Source organism: Cyprinus carpio, chromosome A14, assembly GCF_018340385.1.
Source record: "Cyprinus carpio isolate SPL01 chromosome A14, ASM1834038v1, whole genome shotgun sequence".
Lineage (NCBI taxonomy): Eukaryota > Metazoa > Chordata > Actinopteri > Cypriniformes > Cyprinidae > Cyprinus > Cyprinus carpio.
The window spans coordinates 26,217,428-26,240,479 of NC_056585.1; the positions used below are offsets into that span (position 1 = coordinate 26,217,428).

At 38.7% G+C, this 23,052-nt stretch overlaps 1 protein-coding gene across 1 annotated transcript in view; it reads left to right on the forward strand.

Annotated features, from left to right (window-relative positions):
- The window catches only part of slit3 (slit homolog 3 (Drosophila)), a 170,616-nt gene that overhangs the window by 79,443 nt on the left and 68,121 nt on the right, over positions 1-23,052 (forward strand). The window contains exon 5 of the mRNA XM_042770385.1: positions 11,989-12,060. Coding sequence (XP_042626319.1) covers positions 11,989-12,060 — 72 coding nt within the window. The remainder of the gene's footprint in view (positions 1-11,988; positions 12,061-23,052) is intronic.

Here is a 23,052-nt window from a genome sequence, read left to right on the forward strand (position 1 = left end):
GGCTATTGACAAAAGCCATTTCTGTTACCCATTTCCCCAATGTGTATTTGTCCTGCTGTGAATCAAATGAGAGTTCCTCCAATGGCGCACAGCCATCTCGGGTTGGTTCTTTTATGAAATGCCTGTGTCTTATAATGGCCTGTGGCGTCTCACATGGGCAGCCCGTGCTAAAGACACCACTGTGTAGGTGGGCAGCAATCTGCTCACCCCTGCTGGTTTCTTGTTTTTAGTGGCCAGATAGTGAACAGAGCGTTGGGTCTTTGTTTATCGGCAAATTGATGGGAAAATGAGAGGGAACGTTTTATGCTCATCCTCCACTGCCAGGGCAAATGAAGCACAGACAGTTGAGTAACAGAATGTAAATACTGTATAAAACTACAGCTCCCTTTGAACTGCTGCATGCTCATCTGTCTCTTTAGTTGATTTCATGTCAGTTTGGTCATTTCGCATGCGGATATTTCTATTTATAAAGCTTTTTTTATTTAAAGCTTTTCTTTTGTTTGTTCCATGTTAACACATTTTGGCTAGGGATGCATAATATATCACTACCATATTGGTTATTGACATACAGCATATTTGATTTTTAGCATTTATTTTTTACTTATTTATCAGTGTTGATCAGTATTGGGTATTCAATCATTTATGCTTATTTCCTCTGTTGACCTTTGCCATCCTATTCTGATCACTCTAAGTCAGTATTTAAAAACACTAATAATTTAATAACATTGTTAAATTCAATCTTTTGCAAATCTCAAAATAAATACTGTGCATTCATACTGTGCATTTTAATGTTGTGATGCTTACATTCACGTGTAGAATTTGAAAAGTTATTTACACAAAGTAGTATTGAATTTTATTATTGGTTATGGTGACACTTTATTTTAAGGACTAATTCTCACTACTAACTAACTATTAACTATGAATTTTGCCTCAGTGAACTCCTAATTTGGTGCTTAATAATAGTTAGTAAGGTAGTTGTTAAGTTTAGGTATAGTGTAGGATTAAGGCATCTAAAATAAGGTCATGCAGAGTAAGGCATTATTATGTGCTTTGTTAGTACTTATAAACAGCCAATATGCTAGAAATATGCATGCTAATAAACAACTAGATATTAGTGGGAATGGGTCCCTAAACTAAAGTGTTACGTTGGTTATTTATAGATTATTGACCGTAACATGAAACCTATTGAGACAGAATTTTAATCACTGCATCACTAGTTTTTTTGTGTCTGCAGCAGCCAGTGCTGCATATCCAGGTTTTTCCCAGCTTCTGTGGTTAGGAAAAAAGTCCCAGCGTCTCTCCCTGCAGATACCAACTGCCGCTGTCTGGCTGAACCTTCAGTGTGTTAATGTGGCCACGTCTAAGCTTGTGGGTAAAGGTGGAGGCTTCCAAGGCACCAGGCCTGTATGGCCCTACTACATCTCTCCACCAGAGATTAATTTATTGATTGGCTTGGCAATGGTGGAGAGAAGCCTGGGGGCTCCATCTTGTGGTCAGGGATGCATCTGCATCTTTTGCTCTCTCTCTCTCTCTCTCTCTCTCTCTCTCTCTCTCTCTCTCACTCACTAGACCTCCTCCATTTTTTTCTGTCTTTAATTGTTCTTACACACATTCTCATGTTACCATAAATGAGCCAGATAGAAATATTAGACAGATACATTCAGAGATACTCAGAGATCAATACAAATGTAATTCTGATGTGCTCATGTGTAAAACGAATCCTTTGAGAAAAAAGAAAACTGGAAATGAATTTCTTCTGTAACATTTAGCATGTTAATTAAGCACTTAAGTCATGGTCTGGCTCTTTTCACCTGCTTTGGTGATTATTCATATATGGACACCTTTGTTTATTCTTATCTGTTGGGTGGCCATTGTTGGAAAGCTGTGCAGTGTTTTTTAACATGTTAAAAGAAACTTGTGCTGATTGGGGCCCTGTGGGGCCCAGCCTCATGTACTAACCTCCAAGTTGTTCTCTCTACCTCTCTTCCTCTCTATGGACGCAATTACACTTTTCTCAGGTTGGGTTACATGTTAATTAGCGTGCTATGTTGACCTTCTTAGACTCATATGTTGAGTAATTACAGAGCATGAAAACCTATTTTGACAGTGGCGCTCTGTTTTTTTCCCCTCGCAGATCTGTATCCAGATTTCTGTGAAACATGGAGGTTTTTGTGTGGCGCCCATGGTCTCATGCTTGCCCCCATAACCTCTCAAAATATTCCACCCTTTTCCACTTTCACGTTTCCCATTATTAGATTTAGAATAAAACCTCCTGGGCCCAATAGACTTAACAGCCCCCATTTATACCACATAATCATTCAGGCCTGCAGCTACATTTGGCCGGGCTTATGACTTGTGATGTTGTATTACTGCGTATGTGTATTCTGTGCATTTCTCTAATTGAATACTGCTGAATGTCACCCCTCTGTATACATTGACCATAGACTGTATAAAAACATGGACATAGTGTCTGTGATGTCACACAGAGCGGGCCATCGCCATCTTGGCAGCATGTCACCTCGTGTCACTCCCTGATAATCGAAAATGGGAAAAGAGGAGGGAGCTGGTTGCTGAAACTACGCCCACCTAGCTCAACGACAGTGACAGCAGCGGCAATTAACCTGTCACTCAAGTGGCCACGCCTTTAATTATACAAAGCTTTAAGGCTTAATATAACTTAAACGGATGAGAAAATCACCCCCCTCACAGTTGTCATGAAGGGCAAAATTAGCTAAATAAACCAAAACCACTTTTTGTACCAAGCTGTAAACACATTTTTTTTCTGCTGTAGAGTTGGGCATTTTAACATGGGGAGTCTATGGGACTGACTCCCTTTTGGAGCCAGCCTCTAGTGGCCAGTCGATGAATTACAATTTTAGTCACTTCCTTGTTGGTTTCACGAGAGAGAGCGTGAGGTTGTCGCTCGATATTGACGCAGCCCTCAGTATGTCACAGGTGTGGTCACGCCTCATAATCGAATGCTCCAGGCCCACCAATCAGCTGTAGGAATTATGCTGCAACGAGGTCTTGCATTCATCATCAGTCTTTGCAGACAATGCGGAGGATGGCAGGTTGAGCTTGGCCAGATATGGCCGACTAAACCAGTTTTGCCTCCAATTCAATTAGCTGGACATTAGCCCTTTACCCACACTAACTGGATTACTCTCATTTTAAAGAGTTTAGGCTTATTAGCTCGCCGAAAGCCAGCAGCCACCTCTGCTATCTATTCAGCTTCCTACCAAATCCATTCTACAAACCTGACAAGCAAATCTGATTCCTTTGTTTTAAGTTTGCATGAGGAGGGTTTGAGCATGTGGATTAGAGTTTGGATTTTTGTTTGTAGTGCTGTGTGGTTCTCCTTGTCTTTGAAGAACACTGGCTTACTTGATTTAAACTTTTGTTCTTTTTATACCTGGATGGATGAACAGACAGTTGGAGATATAGACAGATAGTTGGATGAATGGATGAATGGATGGAGAGATGGACTGGATGGATGTTAGATGGAGACGAACAAACGGATGGATGGATGTAAACATGGAGATGGGTGAATACCAAGATGAACAGTATAGAGAAATAGACAAACAGAGAAATAGTCAGCAGGATGGATGGATGAATGGATAGAGAGATGGATGAACATGTGGATAGATTGATAGATGAACAGATAGATGAACAGACAGACATAGTTGGATGGATGGATGGATGGATGGATGGATGGATGAGGAGGTAGATGGGTAGATAAGTGGATGGATAGATAGATAGATAGATAGATAGATAGATAGATAGATAGATAGATAGATAGATAGATAGATAGATAGATAGATAGATAGATAGATAGATAGACAAATGGTCAGATGGAGAGATGGGTGAATGGATAGATTGATTTATTTTACATCATTATATAATTTATATTACACTTTTATGTTGTAAGATGTGATGTAAGAGGTTTTACACACACACACACACACACACACACACACACACACACACACACACCTGTCTCTTCATCTCAAAGACAGTGGTGTATTGCTGTTTGGTAATTACACTGCCTCTCTTCATCCTTCCACCCCCAGAGTGACTTACATTTCGCCACTAAAGGTGCTGCTTGAGTGTGGAGTGTGTGTTTCTGTGCTCTCCTGTATTCATGAAGACACAAACACACAAAGCCTTGCTCTCGATGCCCCTTACCACCACCACCAAACCACCTGCACTGCTGGCTCTGAAGTTAATTGGACAGCATGGCTCCTGGTCTCCGTGGCAACTGTGACCTGCCACAAGATGGATGGAAACTTCTGCCACCAAACCCCCAGAACCTCACCCACCCCCAGCCAATCTCCTAATCTCCTAGTTTTATTTATGAGTACCAGGAGGCCCCTCGCCATGGACGGAGCGCGTCTCAGCTGTTGCCTCCAACCCACTCACTTTAAAAGCTCTTAAATCCTATTGTCTGATTAGCAGCCTCATCCTTTCTTCAGCATCTCCCCTTGCTTCAGACAGCTTTGCTCTCAAGTCTGTGAGGACTGGGAAAAGGACATTGCGGTGTCATTCTGCATCCAAAAACTGTCCCATCTTGAAATCAGACATGCACTCTTCTCGTCTCTTATAACTGATGTTTTATTGCGACTATAAATTATCCTAAAAGCTTGTTGTACGTCTTGGTCCCATTCCAGGGCAAGACGATGAGGAAGAAAGAAAATTTAACCAAATGGCACACGAAGAATAAAAGTGAATTAACCAATAACAAATCACCCTCTGCGCCCAGCCTCTCCCCTTTTTTCTTCACTAACTCATCTAAATTTGTTCGACATATTTTGGGCCGGGGGCCAAAAAGGCTTTTAGAGCCATAAAGTGTATGGATCAGGATAAATCACATTAAGCTATCCAATTTAATTAAAGCATTGACAAAACATAATAGATACTAACGCGGGGGGTGGGGGCTTTTCTATTTATAATATCCATACACGGACTCTTTCTTAGAGGAAGCAGAGGAATGTAGAAGCTTTAGCAGAAAGCTTTAGACACCCAAGGGAGCATTTGAGCTCATTTACTTTGATTTAGAAGCTGCCTCCACCTCCCTTTGACCCTCACCTCCTCCCTTGCCATCAGAAAAAAAAGCAAGTAAGGACGGCGTAATGAAGCGAACGCTGAACCGGTTTAGCCTGCGTCAGCTCTTGGGATGATCAATAGTGAAATATTTTTATTCATAAAGCACTGAGTTAATTAAATCAAGGAGTCTTTGGGCTACATGTAAGACACTAAGCAAGGGCAGTTAAACGACTGCAGCAGAATACCAAGCTGATGCTGTCAGGCGCTGATCAGTGAACAAGGACCTGTACGTCCTTTTGTCTTTCTCTTTCATTTCATTTCCATACCCATTTCCTTCCAACAAGTCTGACTTACTGCTGTCACAAAAGAGATTAAAGAGATGGTGATGGGTTTCAGATCAGTCAATCTTACTCTGTTTTATCATCTTGTTGGTACACGTCTTAATATGGCTGAACGTTTATTAAAAAAAACAAAACAACAAATCATAATAGTTTAATTATTTACCTTAACATTGTAGCTGCTATTTATCCCATCTTATTTTAATTATGATTGTATTGCATTGCTTACTGTACAGTATAGTATTTAGTGTTATGGCAAGTACTACCAACTTTATCTAAACTTCAACTTCTTCAGTCCTAGAAAAAAATCACTTTTTTCTTTGTTGTGCGCAATGTAAACTACCCTTCAAAAGTTTGGTGTCAGTAAGATTTTTTTTTTTTTAAATAAATTAATTATTTTATTCAACAAGGATGCATGAGACTGATCAAAAGTGACAATAATGATATTTATAAGATTTCTGTTTCAAATAAATGAACTTTCTATGCATCAAAGAATCCTGAAAATAACAAAAATATCAAGCAGCACAACTGTTTTCAACAGTGATAATAAGAACTGGTTCTTGAGCAGCAAATCAGCAGATTAACAACTATATTTATATCTTAAATCTACATCAGGGATATTTGAATGGTTTTAAAGTGAAGCTGAAGGGTGACCTTAGTAATTCATGATATCATATTGTAGATTTCTAAGACAGAATTTTTAACATTTGTTTTGGTGTCCAATGCATTAAGAAAAAAGTATAAAGTTGATATATTTAGTTGTCTGGTTTTGTCCACTGTCAAAATAATAATATTAATAATAATAATAATAATTAAAAATCAGGAACAGACCTATGATCAACATATTTTGTGGTTTGCTGACAGTAAAAGCCTTAATCATAATAATTTTTTTAGATTAATGATGCTGTCCTGTTTCAGACAAGAATGCATTATTAGATTTAACTGGCAGATGTGTATTAACCTTCAAAATTGTTTGCCGTTATCATCCTATATGCAGTACTGCAGGTGAAACCTCCATCTACAGATCAGTACAGTTACGCTTTCACATCTGCAGCCAGAGTGTGATTTGTTGCTGGTTCTGTGCCACCTGCCAGAACATAATATTTACATCCACTTTTCTCCATTTAAGAGATAGATTTCAGTGGAGAAACCACAATCATAACTTTTAATAACCGAAGGGAAGCAGAGGATCTACTGGCTGGTGATTCACACAGAATGAGATGGGAGAGAGATAGAGCGAGCGGCCTGGGTCCGATGAAAAAGCTCCTATACTCAGTGTAATTAAGAGCTACTGTCATCCTTAAGGCCAATTACACTATACAGTCCTTCAGGGCCAGAAATCCATAGTGTTTTAATTTGCCTCCATTTTAAAAGTGGCCATAAAGCAGAGCGGAGACTCCAGCCGGCAGCGAGAGAGAGAGGGCCGCCCATCACGACCATAACTGGGGCTGTAAAAGAGTGAAATACAAGGCTGCAATGGGGTCACTATTTATTATGCACATTTCTATATATCTTTATCGAATAAGTGTTACGTGAATTGCCATTCCGGTGGGAAAAGGCTCCGCTGATGTGGAGGAAGGGGGGAGAGTGCATGTTTTACAGTAGATGTGAAACCGCCGCTTGAATGGATATGGACTTGAAGACGTCTTGGGTTTCATAAAACAAAATGCTTATGGAGCGCCCCAGGGGTTCTGCTGCTTTCTCCTTGTTCTTGCTGTGTCTTTAATGAAAGAAATCAGAAATGTGCATCTCATAACCAATGCAAACGGCATCCGACCCGGCCAGCTTGCTGTCTTAACCTCCCTATTCCACATGACATCCAGATTTAAAACGAATATTCCTCCAGACTCTGAATCCTCAAGCCAAAGGGTATGTTGTAATACTCTCCTTTTGTTTATAGGGCTGGTTTTACTTCAGAACAGTCGCCAGCCATGCTTAACAGCCACACATTTTAACTGGTCATCCCTGAAGCAGTTGGGTCAGCTGTAATATTAAAGCAACGCTTTTTTGCCCCAGGTATGTGGTCTTACTAAATGAATAATGTAATGTCATATATCTGGCGAGAGTATCTGGAGGGTTCTTATAACCTTTCACCTGATCATGTGTGTGCGCTTAGACGTGTTCGACCCATCTGTGTGTGATCGCACCAGCGCATACGGGTCGATCTGTCGGCGCTGGCAGGAATTAACAGAAGTGTATTGGAGCCCTCTGACAGGCATCAGGGCCTCTGCGAGAATCTCGGACTCTAGATTCAATTTGGCATGCAGATAACAGCCCTGCCAGAGCAAGAGTGAAAGCAAGACAGCGCTTGATAGATACTGAGAGAGGCATGGGCATGGTGGGAGACGTATCAACGGCCCAGTCACCCAGCTGCGCTGCGGTTTGTGCTCGATAAGCTAGATGGAAGGAGACAGATGTCTGTTTTGACTTTGGTTTTAAATATAAGAAAGAAGGAAAGAATAGCCCATGTGCTCCAGATCCGTGCATCACGAGAGCCATTGAAATTAGACTTTAGCAGACAAGCAGTCCAATCCAGACAGGATTCGTTTTCTCAGAGGGCTGGGTTAGCCGAAACATTGTAAGTAGTTTGCTCTGTAATTTAAACAGAGGTTTTATTAGGGAATTTTTTTTTTTTTGCCAACATCACAAAGTACTGTCAAACACAAATTTACTTGACCTCCTCAGGGAAAACCAGTCCTGTCCGACAGTGCGAGAGTGTACACTTCTTGTGCAAAAACTTGATAGGTTTGAAAGACTTTGAAGACTGGTTGGTGAAAATTCAGCTCTGCCGTCACATGAAAATAGAAAGATTTAAAAGTTCATATTACTGTTTTGATTGTATTTATGAACAAACATGTAGCCTTAGTGAGCATATATATATATTGGGCTTATAAAATAAAATTATAAAATTAAAATAAATGATAAAATTTCAGAATATTGATTTCTAGTAAATTATTATTGTTGTTGTTGTTGAGCTAAACTGAAACTAATCGAATAACTTAGTGAACTATTTAAAAGTTTCATTTAATGACTTATTTAATAGTTTCTGCATTAAATGCAGTGTAATCTATGTCTGCATAAAAGGTGTCTCTTGTGTTTTTGAGAATGGAACAGCTTGCTTCATTCTTGCTCTGGGTGCTGTTGGGTAAGATTGCATCTCTATATGCTGTAAGATATATGTTTGCAGAGATTAATGAATGGCTAAAGGATGACTTGTTCAGAATAAGGCGCTTCTATGGAGATGTCTGGGTGTGCTTTATGCTAATTACTAACTGCATGAACATGCTTCCTCATTTAAAATGATTCAGATCCATCAACATTACAGTAGAATGAGGTTAAGAAGAAAACTCTGCATAAGCACCTGAGAAGCTTAATGTGTGCAAGTCGTTGTTGAATGAGAACCAGTCTCTGCCATCCTACATTATCTGAGTTACTGTAAAGTGATGTTCAAGTTTCTGCTACTTCCTACGACAATCACTCTTTTCCTTTGTGGTTTAAATAGAGCGAGAAAACAACAAAAGTGTAGCAAATAACCTTCTTGTAAAACCGCAGCATTCCATTTTTCAGTGGAGAGATAAGAGTGACATTCATAAAGCGTGATAAGAAAGAGAATTGACCGACATTCCTTCAATGCTTTTTACTGTGTTTGTAAGGTAGTTGTGTATTGATATTCTGCTCTAGAAACTTACGCTGTTTGGAAAATTAATGGACGGACTCCATGCTTAAGATTTATTCTAAACCACTAACCCCTAAGTAGAAAACGTCTGCAATTAATTCAGCCAAAACCACTTTCAAAAAATGTACTATGAAACATCTTAAGCAATTGTTAAAGATTAAAGTCTGAAAATCTCCCATTGATTTATATTGACAAAATATTGAGCTTTCGAAAAGTGACAAGATGTATGCATTGAATTATTAGTGGTCTTCTCTTCCTTGCATATGTTTAACCGTTTATCGTTGATTCTTGTGTGCATTCGACTGAAAACAAGATGTTTGCAGAGTGGCATAACAACAACATTAATGAAGTATGTAGCGTTTCGCTTTGTCTGACCTTTGTGTGTGTGAGAGTCTGTGCTTGTGAGTGTGTGCGTGTGTGTTGTGTGTGTGTGTGTGTGTGTGTGTGTGTGTGTGTGTGTGTGTGTGTGTGTGTGTGTGTGTGTGTGTGTGTAAGGATAGATCCTCCTTGCAGCTCGGCTCTTGTATCCTTGCGTGTTGCTGAGTGTTTATCTGTAATATGTTTTGGCGTTGCCAGGTTGTCTGGACATGGGAGCCATAATGGAATCAAAGGGTGATTTATGGCATGCATCCTGACAGTCAGAGAGAGCAGGGCCAAAGCCAAATGAAATTAATGAAATTTGCAAGCAGATTGCTAGAGGAGGAGGACCAATGCAGCTCTGTCCTTTAACAAACACTTTTTGGTGTATGTCTGCTTTGAATTTGTATGTTTACCTTAAAGCATTTGTTCCAGCGTCTGTTAAGACGCCCAATTTGACACTAATGATAGCAGTGTATACAAGGATTGAGCTCAGTTTATTTTTGCTGTAAAATTCAGTTTATTCCTCCAAAATGACAAAACAAAATTAGTTTACACAGCATATGTGTTTATACAGTATATATATATATTTTTTTTTTTACAAATTAAATTTGCCAAAAAATCTTTTTAGAAAAAGTTTCAATTCAGGTTATATTATCCAAAAAACAAGACTTATGTAATGCTTATGTAATTTTGCTTTGCATGTATTTGTACAGCAAAATATATAATGCAAAGCAAAATATTAAGAAAATTATTTTTACTGTGAATGCAGGAAATTACATCACCACTGTTATCTAAATTGACTAATTAGCCTGTTTTTTAAAGATTCTTTGGAGAGCTTATATTCATTCTGAAGTCACATAGATTGTTTCATTATGCATGTGTAATTAATACAGAGTAAAATATGAAATATGTACATTGCTAAACTCTCCTGTCTGCTCATATCTCATAAACTTCTATTGTCTCTTAATAGTTTCGTGTAATTCTTCATTAGAAATCATCTCATTCAACTCAAAGCCTCCAGGTCCTTTTTTTTTTCTTCTTCTTCTGACATGGAGTTTCTCTCTGACGCTTCTCAGCGAGAGCACTGCAGAGACTGATTGTGTTTCATAAGTGCTGTTATTTGGCTGGGACAATTTGCCTTTTTGTAGAAATAATGAAAAAGGTTCCACTGAGTAAACAAAGCAATAAAACATTTATTAGCAGTGGAAGTGCTGTAAAGTACTATGCTGCGCTCGCGGCTCGCCAAGGATGCACGAGGCCGGTGCTTCGCCATTCATGAAGAATTAAAAAGCCAAAGCAAAGAGAAGTTGCCTCTGTGCTCCTCACCATCTCTGCACTTTATCTGTTTCGCATTTAGATCATCAAAGGCGACGGGGAGGTAGTGCTGATATACATTCGCTCATCCCCAGCGTGATGGTGGTATAAACAGCGGTCTTATTTTCCCACTCTGTGGCATACGAACATGGGATGTTATGAGTTTTTACTCGGCTAATGTTTGCCCTCCTCTGTGCATGCGCTTCATAGTTCGACTTGAAGGATACACAAAGGAACATGATGTTCACATCAAGCCAGCCAAGAGAGCTGTAAAGAGAAAAAAAAAGAAATGCAGGATTGTGGAAAATGTCAAAAACCATCAGGAACAGTTCGATGAAACACCATAGCCCCTTATTGCAAAGCATAACATAGTTATTAAGATTTTTTCCATAATAAAACTTGATTGGTTAGAAGAAGAAAAAAACACACATATCCAGTTCTGACGGGGGGCTGAAGGAGGGGAGAGCCCAATAACTACAGTTTTTTTTTTTTTTTTTTTTTTTTTTTTTGCTGGCAGTCCTGTACTTGATACATCATTATGTCCCACGCACAAGTTCTGGCAGAATTCCTCACTGCGTTTGGATCCGCGTCTGATTGTTTATCAGTGAAATTGGTTGTAGCAAGGTCAGGTGGGTTAACCCACGTGGTGGTCTGTTCGTGTTATGTGTAGCAGGCATGACTCCAAAGCAGACGCTTTGATTAGCTGGGCAGATATTCCATATCTCATTTGTTTCCTTCTTGGCCAGTAATTGCATTCTGGTTTTCTAAATTATGTTTTGCCAGCATGAGTCTACAAACAAACAAGCTTAATAAAGTTAAGCACAACCATTTTGACATGTCAAAAATCATTTGGCTCATAAGCAAGCATTAAAAATGGCAGGCATTAATTTTGATGTAGAGCCGCTTTTGTCTGTTTTCTTTCTCGGGTTACTCAAAGTGCATATGATTGCTTAATTTTCTGCAGGATTGTGGGACATACCGCTATGAGACCTTTCATTACAAAGTACTGCTTTAGAAATGTTTTTCATTAGACGCACACACAGACAGAGTGATAAAAGGCCAGACGAATAAAGGAGGATGTGACATTTATGGTCAGTAGAACAATTTGGTCTCAGACTTCAAAGCTGAGGCGCGTCGTTCCAGAGGGGCGGCAGCAAACCGTCCATCTTCCTCAAAACGCTTTCGACCGAAATGTGAAGTGGCTTCAAACAAATCCTAATATCTAAATCTCTTTGTCTTTCTCATCTCTCTCTCCAGGGACCTGAGCGAGAATCAGATTCAGGCTGTTCCTCGTAAGGCTTTCCGAGGGATCACTGCCGTCAAGAACCTGTAAGTGTTTCTCCCTCATCTCCACTGGCATCCATTCAGCATGGTGACATTCATTTGCAAGATTTTACGAGGCCAAAAAAGCCTTCTGTAAACTGTACTTTCCCCTGAAGTGGCAAGGCATGGTATATTACTCCATCAAACCAGAAAACAAGACCGTCGTCCACTGCATTTACCGAGTCTTGTGAGTCAAAGACAGATAACTGGAATAAAAGATAATCATCTCTCTGGCTGGAAAATGTTCAAAAGCATTGTGCTAGGTGGCCAACTGGACATGTACGCCCCTCGAATCATTTGTCATAACAGTTAATAAGCTTAGCACTGATGAAAATTCAATTAATCAGTATGGTTCAATAAGATGGATATCTTCAGGATATTGCAAGTGAGTAATGTTCCACAGCTATATGCAATTACAGTAATGGCTTCTGATAAATCTCTGTAACAGTTTCAGAAGCCGATCTGGCTAATGTGGACCATGGTAGAAAGCTTGTTAATAGTGATTTTAATGAATAAATACGTTTTTAAAGCATAAACAAGGCCCTACAAATCTAAAAAATCACCAAGTTTCCTGGTTTCCTTTAAGAACAGAACAAGTGCAAGGAGCTAACACGCCTGCAACAATAAACATGGCCTTCAAAGAGGGCTGGATGATTTCAGCAATTAAATCTGCCCTCTAATGAATGAAGGATGCAGAGTTGAGGTCATCATTAATGGAGCGCTTTGTTTGTAGACAGAGATCGGTTGTGGTATGCGGCCGTAGCATTCATGTGCGTTCCCAGACTTGAGCGTATGAGAAGTTCAATAAGTTTTGTCGCAGTATCTGATACAGGCTTTGTTACAAAGACCGTTTTCAGATGAAGTCTTTCCCACCGTGGGCTGAGAACCGCGGGTCACGTCATGCTAGATATCTCTGAGAGGTATGGAAATATAGTTGGCTTTTGTTTGAAGACATAGTCATGCTTTTCAGCCGTAGAAAAAGAAGAAGAAAGAGAAAAGTGTGAAGAGGTGGGAGACTTTAAGAAGCCCAGCTATATATAGCCATAGTGAGTGCTAAGTGAGTAGTCATTTAACAGACATTTTTATCCAAAGCAGCTTAAAGTAGATTTACAACAGGATTTAACAGCACAGTGGAGATTGAACCCTCAACCATTACTTACAAGCCTACTGTATTTATATGTATATGTGTGTGTGTGTGTGTGTGTGTGTATGTATATGTATATGTATATGTATATATATATATATATATATATATATATATATATATATATATATTCAACTGCTTTGCCACACCTCATCAGTATCATTTTCAGTGTGTTCAGGGTGGTCTTTTTAGTTGTCACTGTATTTCAGAGTGACACTTGAATGTTGACTACCACCCGCCCTGCTCAGATTGAGTTAACTGAGTGTCAATACTAAATCTGACCTCACTGACCCCTGTCAAATGAGCCCCAGGCTGCAGGAGTGCGTTCAATCATATACACAGGTCAATGGATTTCTATAAATACGTTACAGATATGTACAAACAGTGACCTGATGGTATTACAGTGACACTGTAATATTTATGTAGTATCATGTAATCTTTTTATTTAATAGTTGCATTTTTCCAAAAAATAAACTTTATTTATTGAACTTTTTTTTATTTAGAATTGTATTTCATTTGTAATTAACTTCAAAATAAATCAGAATGCATAAGAAATCAGTAGTCATTAACTGTTGAATTAAAAATAAATAAATAAATAACCACGCGTCACTCCTGGATAATCGAAAATGGGCAAAGAGGCTGGATGTAGGTGGAGCTGGTTGCTGAAACCACGCCCACCTAGCTTGACAGTGGTGACAGCAGCAGCAATCCACCTGTCACTCAAGTGGCCACGCCCTTAAAGGGATACTCCACCCCAAAATTAATCACTTACCCCTATGTCATTCCAAAGCTTTGTTCATCTTCGGAGCACTATTTAAGATATTTTGGATGAAAACCAGGAGGCCTGTGACTGTCCCATAGACTGCCAAGTAAGTTACACTGTCAAGGTCTAGAAAAGCGACGAGAATACTTTTTGTAAGTGAAGAAAACAAAAATAACGACTTTATTCAACAATTCCTTTGCAAACAATCTCCATTGTGTCTCTCCATATCACCGTATGCTGCGTATGTTCTTCTGTATCAGCCGCACCACAAGGATGCGCTGTTTTCTTTCAAATCAAAGCTAAATACACATAGAACAGTGCATCATTAGCCGTGTTTCCACTGTCGGGCTTAAAGCGGGCGTGCTAGTGCGTGCCAGGGCCAGTCGGGTTTCCACTGTCACTTCCGGGGCTTGATCGTGCCTCGTCGGGGCCTCCTCGGGGCCAACGGCCAGGGTTTTTTGGCCCGACGAAAACCTTGGGCCAAAGCGGGCCAGCTGGGGCTAGAGGAGTGGTTATGAACAAGGGCGGAGTTTCTCCGCGTCTAGAGCGCGTCAGAGCCGCGGATCATTTCAGAAAGCTAACAGCTATAACATCAACATTAAAAACTTTTAAAAAATAAGCTGAGCTCAAAACTCACTTTCAGTCAGCAGCGAGTGTTTGAAATAACGCGATCCGATGTGGATTATAATCACCATAAAAGGCAGAAATATTTATAAGCGATGTAAAAGACTATGCACGCTAAACAATAAACATGGTAAATGCAACCAGACGTCAGCTTCTTATTCTCTATCACAATTGTGTATTTATTTAGTAACATATTTTATCTGTCAAAAGTCTCGTCTCGAGAGTTTAGCTCCGCGTAGCATGTCATCAAAATATAATAATGATTTTTGTTCGGGAGCTTTTATAAAAATAGAGTTATTATCATTCATTCTAAATGTGACGTATATAGGCTACTGTGGCTACAAATAAACAAACAGACTCGACTGAATAAGTAGGCTATTTTCATAAGCGTTAAAAATAAATAAATAAAATAGAAATACATTTATTTCTGTGTGATTAATTTTGAGTCCTGATAAATTGATTCATTATGATCAATGTATCACTTACATCGATGCTTTTGAATTTGAATATTTAACAAAGCATGCAAACAAAAGGCCGCTGTTATCATTCGTTTTGTAATCGCGCTAGTTCCAGTGATTTATTTCTTAGTTTTCTGATAACTTCTCTTTGTTGTTGAAATGATGGGGTTGCGTGACGTTGTTCCTGAGAGGCGTGTAAAGGGCGGGTTTTAGTGACGCGCAGCGGAGCTTCAGGCCCGATTGTGGAAACGCTGCGCAATTCTGGCCTCAGTGCTACTGGCCCGAGGCTATTAACCCTGCCCGGCCCGTTTTAAGCCCTGGCTCGCACTGGCCCGACAGTGGAAATGCGGCTATTGTGTCACGGCTTATACAGAAGAGGAAGGTTGCTGCTTGATAATTAATTGTTAATGCTTCTTTCTCCGATTTTTAAAAAATTTTTTTTTTTTTTTTTTTTTTTTGAAAATTAAAAAAAAAATGTAACATGCTTGATACATTTTGAGTATTGTGTATATATTTAATTTTTTTTTTAAATAGAACAAAATAAATTTAAGACGTTGCTTTAGATGAAAAGAAGCAATGTTATTAGTTGTATTTTATAGACAATATTGTAATGCATTTCTATAAAATGTAACATTCCCAACAGTTGGGAGCTTTCACTTCCCTTACACGCATACAGCGTTTTTGTGCAGCATGTGTTCCCCTGACGTTCTTAGAGTGATGTCTGTGATACTAGACAGTGTTTGAGTGCTAATCACATCACTGTCATGTGCACTGTCAAACTCTGATGGTTGAATGATAGGTACAGGTAGGCAACACTCATTTCTTCAGGTAGGGCTTTTTAGAGAAAAAAGGGCTAACGAGGATTGAGGGAGAAGGATGGATTTGTACGTCAGCAGCGCTGTCTGTTTCTCTCCCACTGACCTGTATCTGCAACACGTGGCAAGGTGACTCTTGATTTAATTGCTGAAATCATCCAGCCTTTTTTTTTTTTTTTTTTTTTTTTTTTACGGGAAGGAGTAGAAAAAAATGCACAGGCAGCGTTCCAGGAATGAATTGATTTTCTCATATGCTTTTCTACCTTAATGTCCTCTGTTTAAAAATGGCTATGCATGTTTTGAGGGCACGTTGAATCTCTGCCTCTTATATTGTCCTCGCATCTCCACAGTTTTACAGTCTACAGCATGCTGGAGTCAGCATCCGCCTTCAGCCAGCATCCTCCACCCTTTATAGAGGGGCCATCTGGATAAAATGGTCAAGATGATTCCTCCAGCTAACGAGAGTCTATGTTGCACCCTAATAAACCAGACACAATATCTCCCTCTGCGTTTATGGCTTTAGCCGTGCCCTCCTACTGTTTAAAAGACATGCTACGCCAGCCATGTTAACCTCGAGAAGCATCGAGTGCAGGTGATGTCGTCGAGTCCCTTATCACATGCACTGCAAATCCTTTGGAGAAAACATGCCTGATGAGCTCTATATCAACATGACATGCTTGTGTCTGCGGGGTACGGATCCCATTAGAAAAGGTGCTGTATGAGCAGTGGATTCATGGGAAATGGGCTTACATGCATTCGTTCTGTTGACATTTGTTATTCACAGTGGATAGAGAGGCCGAATGGTGTCAGCACATGTAGGGTACACAATACTACATCACCTGAAGCCGAGGTATAATCGAGAGAGCAGTGTGTCCTGTATGGTTACCCAGCATCAGATACGTGGACACAATTTTTGTCCCCCTTTGGGAGGCTCTCATCTGGGTGTTAATAAAAGCCTTTCTACTTCATGCTCCTGTACCCAGAATGTCACTCTGTGACTGCGCGTGGGTTTGAATTATGGCCAAGAGGACGAGGTGCAGTCGCTGTCTGCTTTACAAGCTTCTGCGCCCAGCAGACAGGACTCTGCATACAGCAGATCTCGGCTTTTCATGTGCACTGCTGGTGTTGAAATAAACACTTTCTCAGGACACCCATCCACACTGAGACTGCCCTTCTGTTCGATTAGGACAATAGACAATATAAGACCAGACGAGACAAGATGAAATGAGACAATATGAGACTAGATGAAAAAGAAACAATATGAGATAAGACAAAATGAGATAATGAGGACAGATGAATTCTGAAAATGAGACAATATGAGACCAGACTAAATAAAAGAATTCAAGACTAGACAAAGTGAAATAATATGAGACAAGAGGAAATTAGACAAAAATGAGACAAGACAAAATGAGATAATGAGGCCAGATGAATTTTGATAATATGAGACAATTTGAAACCAGACTAAATGAAATATGAGGCCCGATGAATTGAGACAATAAGACAGGACTGGAAAAGAACAGACAAGAAGCGCCTAGAAGAGAAGAAGAAAAACAACAAGATAAGATGAAAATACACAAGAGAAGAGTGACGATAAGACAAGATGAAAAGAAAGAATGTAATGAAGATTAAATGAGACTGAAAGTTGAGAACAGGAGATATTAAAAGAAGTGAGACGGAGAGTAGATGAGAAGAGACTAAAAAAGATGAGATTTGGTGAGAAGAGAAGAGAAGAGAAGAGAAGAGAAGAGAAGAGAAGAGAAGAGAAGAGAAGAGAAGAGAAGAGAAGAGAAGAGAAGAGAAGAGAAGAGAAGAGAGGTTTAACACAGCTTTATTGAATACAATTTTCTTTCAATATATCATTACTACTACAATAAATCCTTATTCATAACATATTTCCTTAATCTTTTAGTCAAATGTAAAACCAAAACATAATTACAACACCAGTCTTTTAAAAATTAAGAAAAAGGTGTTTTTCATAAATACAACATAAAATTTCCCTTACACACCAATTTTCTCTGAAAGTTATTAAATCTCCCACCAAAACATAGTAAGAAAATTCAATTTTCAATCTATTTGCGATTAAGCCCTTCAACATTTTCACTGGGTCCAAACCACCAATACCAAGTAGTTTATTTTTTCTAGTCTTCCAAATTGACAGTTTTGCTGTGCCTAAAACATAGTTTAAGAGACCAAAAATTATCTTTTTTTACATTCTATACTTAACACCCCCTACAAAAACACATTCTGAAAAAGTTTCACCAAAACCTCTAAACCATTCCATCAAAACTTTAAAAAGCTCTTCCAATCATTTACAATTCAAAAATCAAAAGTTCCACATTCACCACAAAACCAAAAAACCCACACAACCCCTTAACTAAGGTGAGACACACATTTTATATCTGTTTGTAGCTATTGCCCCGTTAATAAGCCTCCACTGCAAATCCCCAGTCCGCTTCTCTATTGGAAACTTATACAGGGAAAATTTGGCCCAAAACTCCTTATCCATTTCAACGGCTGCCGCTCTTTCAGTGCCTCTTTATGAACAGTCTTAACACATAGATTATATAAACCTTTTTAGACATTTCATCAACTGTCCATGTCTCAAATATTTCAGAGCCCTCTATAGGTTGGTCTTCCAACACACTGGTGTCACAAGTTGACGAAATAAGCAGTTTCTGAGGGTGGAACGTCAGTCTGTTCATTCAGATCCTCTCTTTGTATCAGTTCTCTATAATGTCCTGGCAAAAAAAAGAACGTATTTCCTCCAAAAACCGGATAGCCAGGCGTCGAGATCGCAGTCCCGTGAAAAACATAATCTCCTCTGCAGACTTCCATCCCTCCGAACCGACCAAATCTTTTCATTTTGTACAGTTTCGTCTCAGCATGTTCTCCTGGACACTCTTTGAAGACAACAGTATACCATGAACTACTGGATTATGAAACAGTGGCTCCTCCAACACCCAGTATTTCGGGATTTCAAAGACTCTTTTAATCCTGAAAGTTTTAGCCCATGCTTGTAACACTGACTTATAAAAAGATGTGATCTCTGATAAGTCCATCTCTTGAATTTTTATCCAAAAAAGATGCCGATCATAATTCAACCCTTCTACTCTTCGCAAGATTGCACCAGCGGTACGAGTCCATACCAAGTCTTTTCTACACAAAAATATTTGAGCTGAAAGCAATCTGAAAGCTTGAATTCTGCACTTAATTTCTATCAATCCCTGTCCTCCTTCACAAGGAGGCAAATAAAAGTTGTGCAGCACGAATCCAGTGTTTGCCATCCCAGAAAAAATCCACTAATCTCTTTTGTATGGAAATCACCAATTCTTCTGGTGGTTCAAGCACCATTAACTTATGCCATAGTGTGGACGCAGCCAAATTATTAATAACCAAAACTCGCCCCTTATAAGACATTTGTGGTAATAGCCACCTCCACCTAGATAATCGGGCCACCACCTTCTCCAGCATTCCCTCCCAATTTTTTTCTTGAAACCTAGAAGAACCTAAAAAAACACCCAAAGCTTTAAAACCTTCTCTACCCCACTTTAACCCTCCCGGTAAATCTGGAAGCCTTTGATTTAGCCATTGACCTATTGCATATCCTTCGCACTTACTCCAATTAACTTTTGCAGTAGATGCCTTTTCATATACCTCTAGAATCTCTGTAAGATTGGTGACATCTTCTTGTCCATTTATAAAAACAGTTACATCGTCTGCATAAGCAGATAACACAATTTTATTACAATTAAAATCATTTGGTATTAAAAAACCTTTAAGATCCCTTCTAATTCTTCTTAATAGTGGTTCAATGGCAATGCTATATAATTGGCCAGAAAGTGGGCATCCTTGCCTAATCCCCCTTTTTACAGGGACTGACGCACTCAACCCACCTCCCACCTTCACTAGAACAGAAACATCTCGATATAACAGTTTTACCCAAGAAATAAACTTTTCACCAAAACCAAAAGAACTCAACGCACTAAAAAGATATCCATGGTCGACTCTATCAAAGGCTTTTTCTTGGTCTATTGACAAAACCCCTATGTTAATATTCTCTTTAAAACTCAAATCAACAACATCTCTTAAAAGAAAAAGATTATCCATAATAGACCGTTCAGGTACACAATACGTCTGATCACTATGAATAATTGTGTCCAAATATCTTTTCAGCCTATTCGCTAAACATTTTGCCAAAATTTTATAATCTGTACATAAAAGTGAAACCGGTCTCCAGTTCTTCAAAAATCCTAAATCCCCTTTTTTAGGTAACAATGACAATACTGCTCTTCGGCAGCTACTTGGAAGAAAGCCATTTTCAAAACACTCTTTTGTTACTTCATAAAAATCTTGACCCAAAACATTCCAGAAATGGTGATAAAAGTCCGTAGTTATCCCATCAATACCAGGCGAACGTCCCAATGAGAGTTGTTTAACTGCATCTGTGAGCTCTTGTAAAGTAATGTCACTGTCCAACTTTTCTCTCTGTTCAGGTTGCAACTTAGGAAGATCTTGGCAGATGTCCGCAACACTCTCCTCATCACATTGTTCAGCATTAAAAAGACCAGCATAAAAACCAACAGCAAGTTTTCTCATTTCATCTGGATTATCCGTAATTGTCCCATCTGGATATTTTAGATAAAGCATAGGATTATGCTGCACCACATTTCTCTCCAGTTTAAAAAAAATAGGCACTAGGAGCATCCATATCTTTAACAGAACAAAAACGTGACCTTATTAAAGCATTTTTAACTTGCTTTTGTAAAAGATGTTTCAATTTTAACTTCTTCTTACTTAATTCATCACTTTTCTTAATCCCTTCTTCATTGTCCAACATCATGTTTTCTATTTCTTCTATTTCACATTGCAAATTTTGCACAGTATCTCTAATTTTAAGTGATACTTGAGACTCATAACTTTGACAGAAAATTTTAATATGCACCTTCCCAACCTCCCACCACTGACTTTTAGTTTCATAGTTATTTTTTTGTAACCTCCAATTTTCCCAAAGATGAGTAAAACTCTCACAAAATAACCTATTATATAATAATTTTTTATTAAAATGCCAATAATGCTGCGATCTAAAAGCTGTTTTTTTATTTATATCTATAGTTATCATATGATGGTCTGAAAAACCACTAGGAATAATGGCAGCATCCATCACTCTATTATTAAAAAACTTACTCATATAAAACCTATCTAATCTAGCCCCTTTAACTTCATTATTACTTACTTTAACCCATGTATACTGTTTTATCCCTTCATTCCTATTTCTCCAGACATCACTTAAATCATGCTCTTGAATCACTTTAGATAGCACTACACCTGATTGAAAATTAGGTTCTTCACTATTCCTATCTACATTAAAATTTTCAGTGCAATTCCAGTCTCCAGCCATAACTATGCAAACACTTTTATCATATTTTGAGATATAACTTTTTATCTTTAAAAATAACTCAATCCGCTCTGACACAACATTTGGTGCGTAGACATTAATAAATAAAAATGTTATTCTTTCAACCTCTGCATGGACAAATAACACCCTTCCAGCTACTACTACTTCAATTTTGAAAATTTCAACAGTTAAAAACTTTGAAAACAGAACAGCAACTCCAGCACTTGTACTAGAACCATGACTGAGTGCATATTTTCCCTCCCACCATAAACCCCAATCTATCTCATTAGACCTATCAGAATGAGTCTCCTGTAACATAACAATATCTATTTTCCTAATTTTCATAAAGTCTGATAGTATAGCTCTTTTATTTTGATCTCTCACTCCATTTATATTAAGAGAGCCTGTTCTCATGTGCCCCATATTCATAAAAGAGTAAAAGACAGCAAAAGGCAGAAAAATACAGGACAGGAAAAACACCCAGTGCATCATTTTTCTATTTTTTTGAAGACGAACCTTTACGCTTTCTTAATTTTGTAAGCAGTTTCCTCAATCTAAATCTCTTTTTTTCATTCAGTTCATCCAACCCAACAGTACGCTGTAATTTAACCACAGATTTCATCACAAATTTCTCAGTATCTGAAAAAAAAAAGTCACTAATTTCTACTGCTCTTCCAAATGTCTCGTCCAAAAAATAATTGATCTCTTGTAGAGAATAAAAATTACATCTTCCATTTGAGAACATGCTTCAGAAAAAACCTGACATTTGAGAGAAATGTATCCTCATCCCTCATACCTACCAAACATTCATCCTCTAGTAGACCTTCTACAGTACTTTCCATTTTCTGATTAAGCATTCCAACTTCGCTAGTGCTTGCAGTCCCAAGACTCAAAAAATTCTCATCCATATCATCTTGTACCACTACAGACTGACTTTCATCTTGCACTGCATTTTCCTGAACCACTATTCCTTCATCACTCTCATGTACTTCAGCTACAGCCTGTTCTGTTACCATTTCCGTTCGTTCTATTTGACTATTGTCTACAGTCGGTCATTTACCTCAGATACTACATTATCAACGTTATCCTCCTCATTCATGTTCACTTGAACTCTATGAGGACAAGCAGTTCGCTTGTGGCCTACGTCACCGCACTCAAAGCATTTTAATCCAGCTGTAGAAGCATAAATCATAAACGACTTACCTTCATCCATGACCCGAAACGATATATCCAGCGTTGGCTCTTTTAAAAACATGAAGACTTGTCGTCGAAACGACATCACATGTTTCAATTCCGAACTTTTACAACCCAGTGATATGATTTTTAACGGACTTGCAATTCTTCCAAACCTAATGAGTTCTCTCTCAATAACTTCGTCGGGAATGAACGGCGGCACATTCGAAATAATTACCTTAGACGTTAACGTGGCCAAGGGAAGGATTGGACAAAAAACCTCCATTAACCACAACGCCACTCTCAATTAGTTGCGCAACAAGTCGCTCCTCTTTAAGAAAAAACAACAAACCGCTTTGTTCATCCTAGACGCTGAAGATATATTTCGCGCAACCGATTTGTTCTCCTACTGCTAATAATACACTTTCCACCGAAACTCCCTGTTCCGGCACACACCTGACACCGTGGCGGACGCACGCTCACCTGGGAGCGACGCCATTCTCACACTCGCAAATTAATTTGAAACAACACAAACCAAAATCTAACTTAACAAAATTAGAATAACAAAATAAAAACAAAAATTTGAAAAATGAAAAAAATAAAGAAAACAAGTAAAGAAAATATGC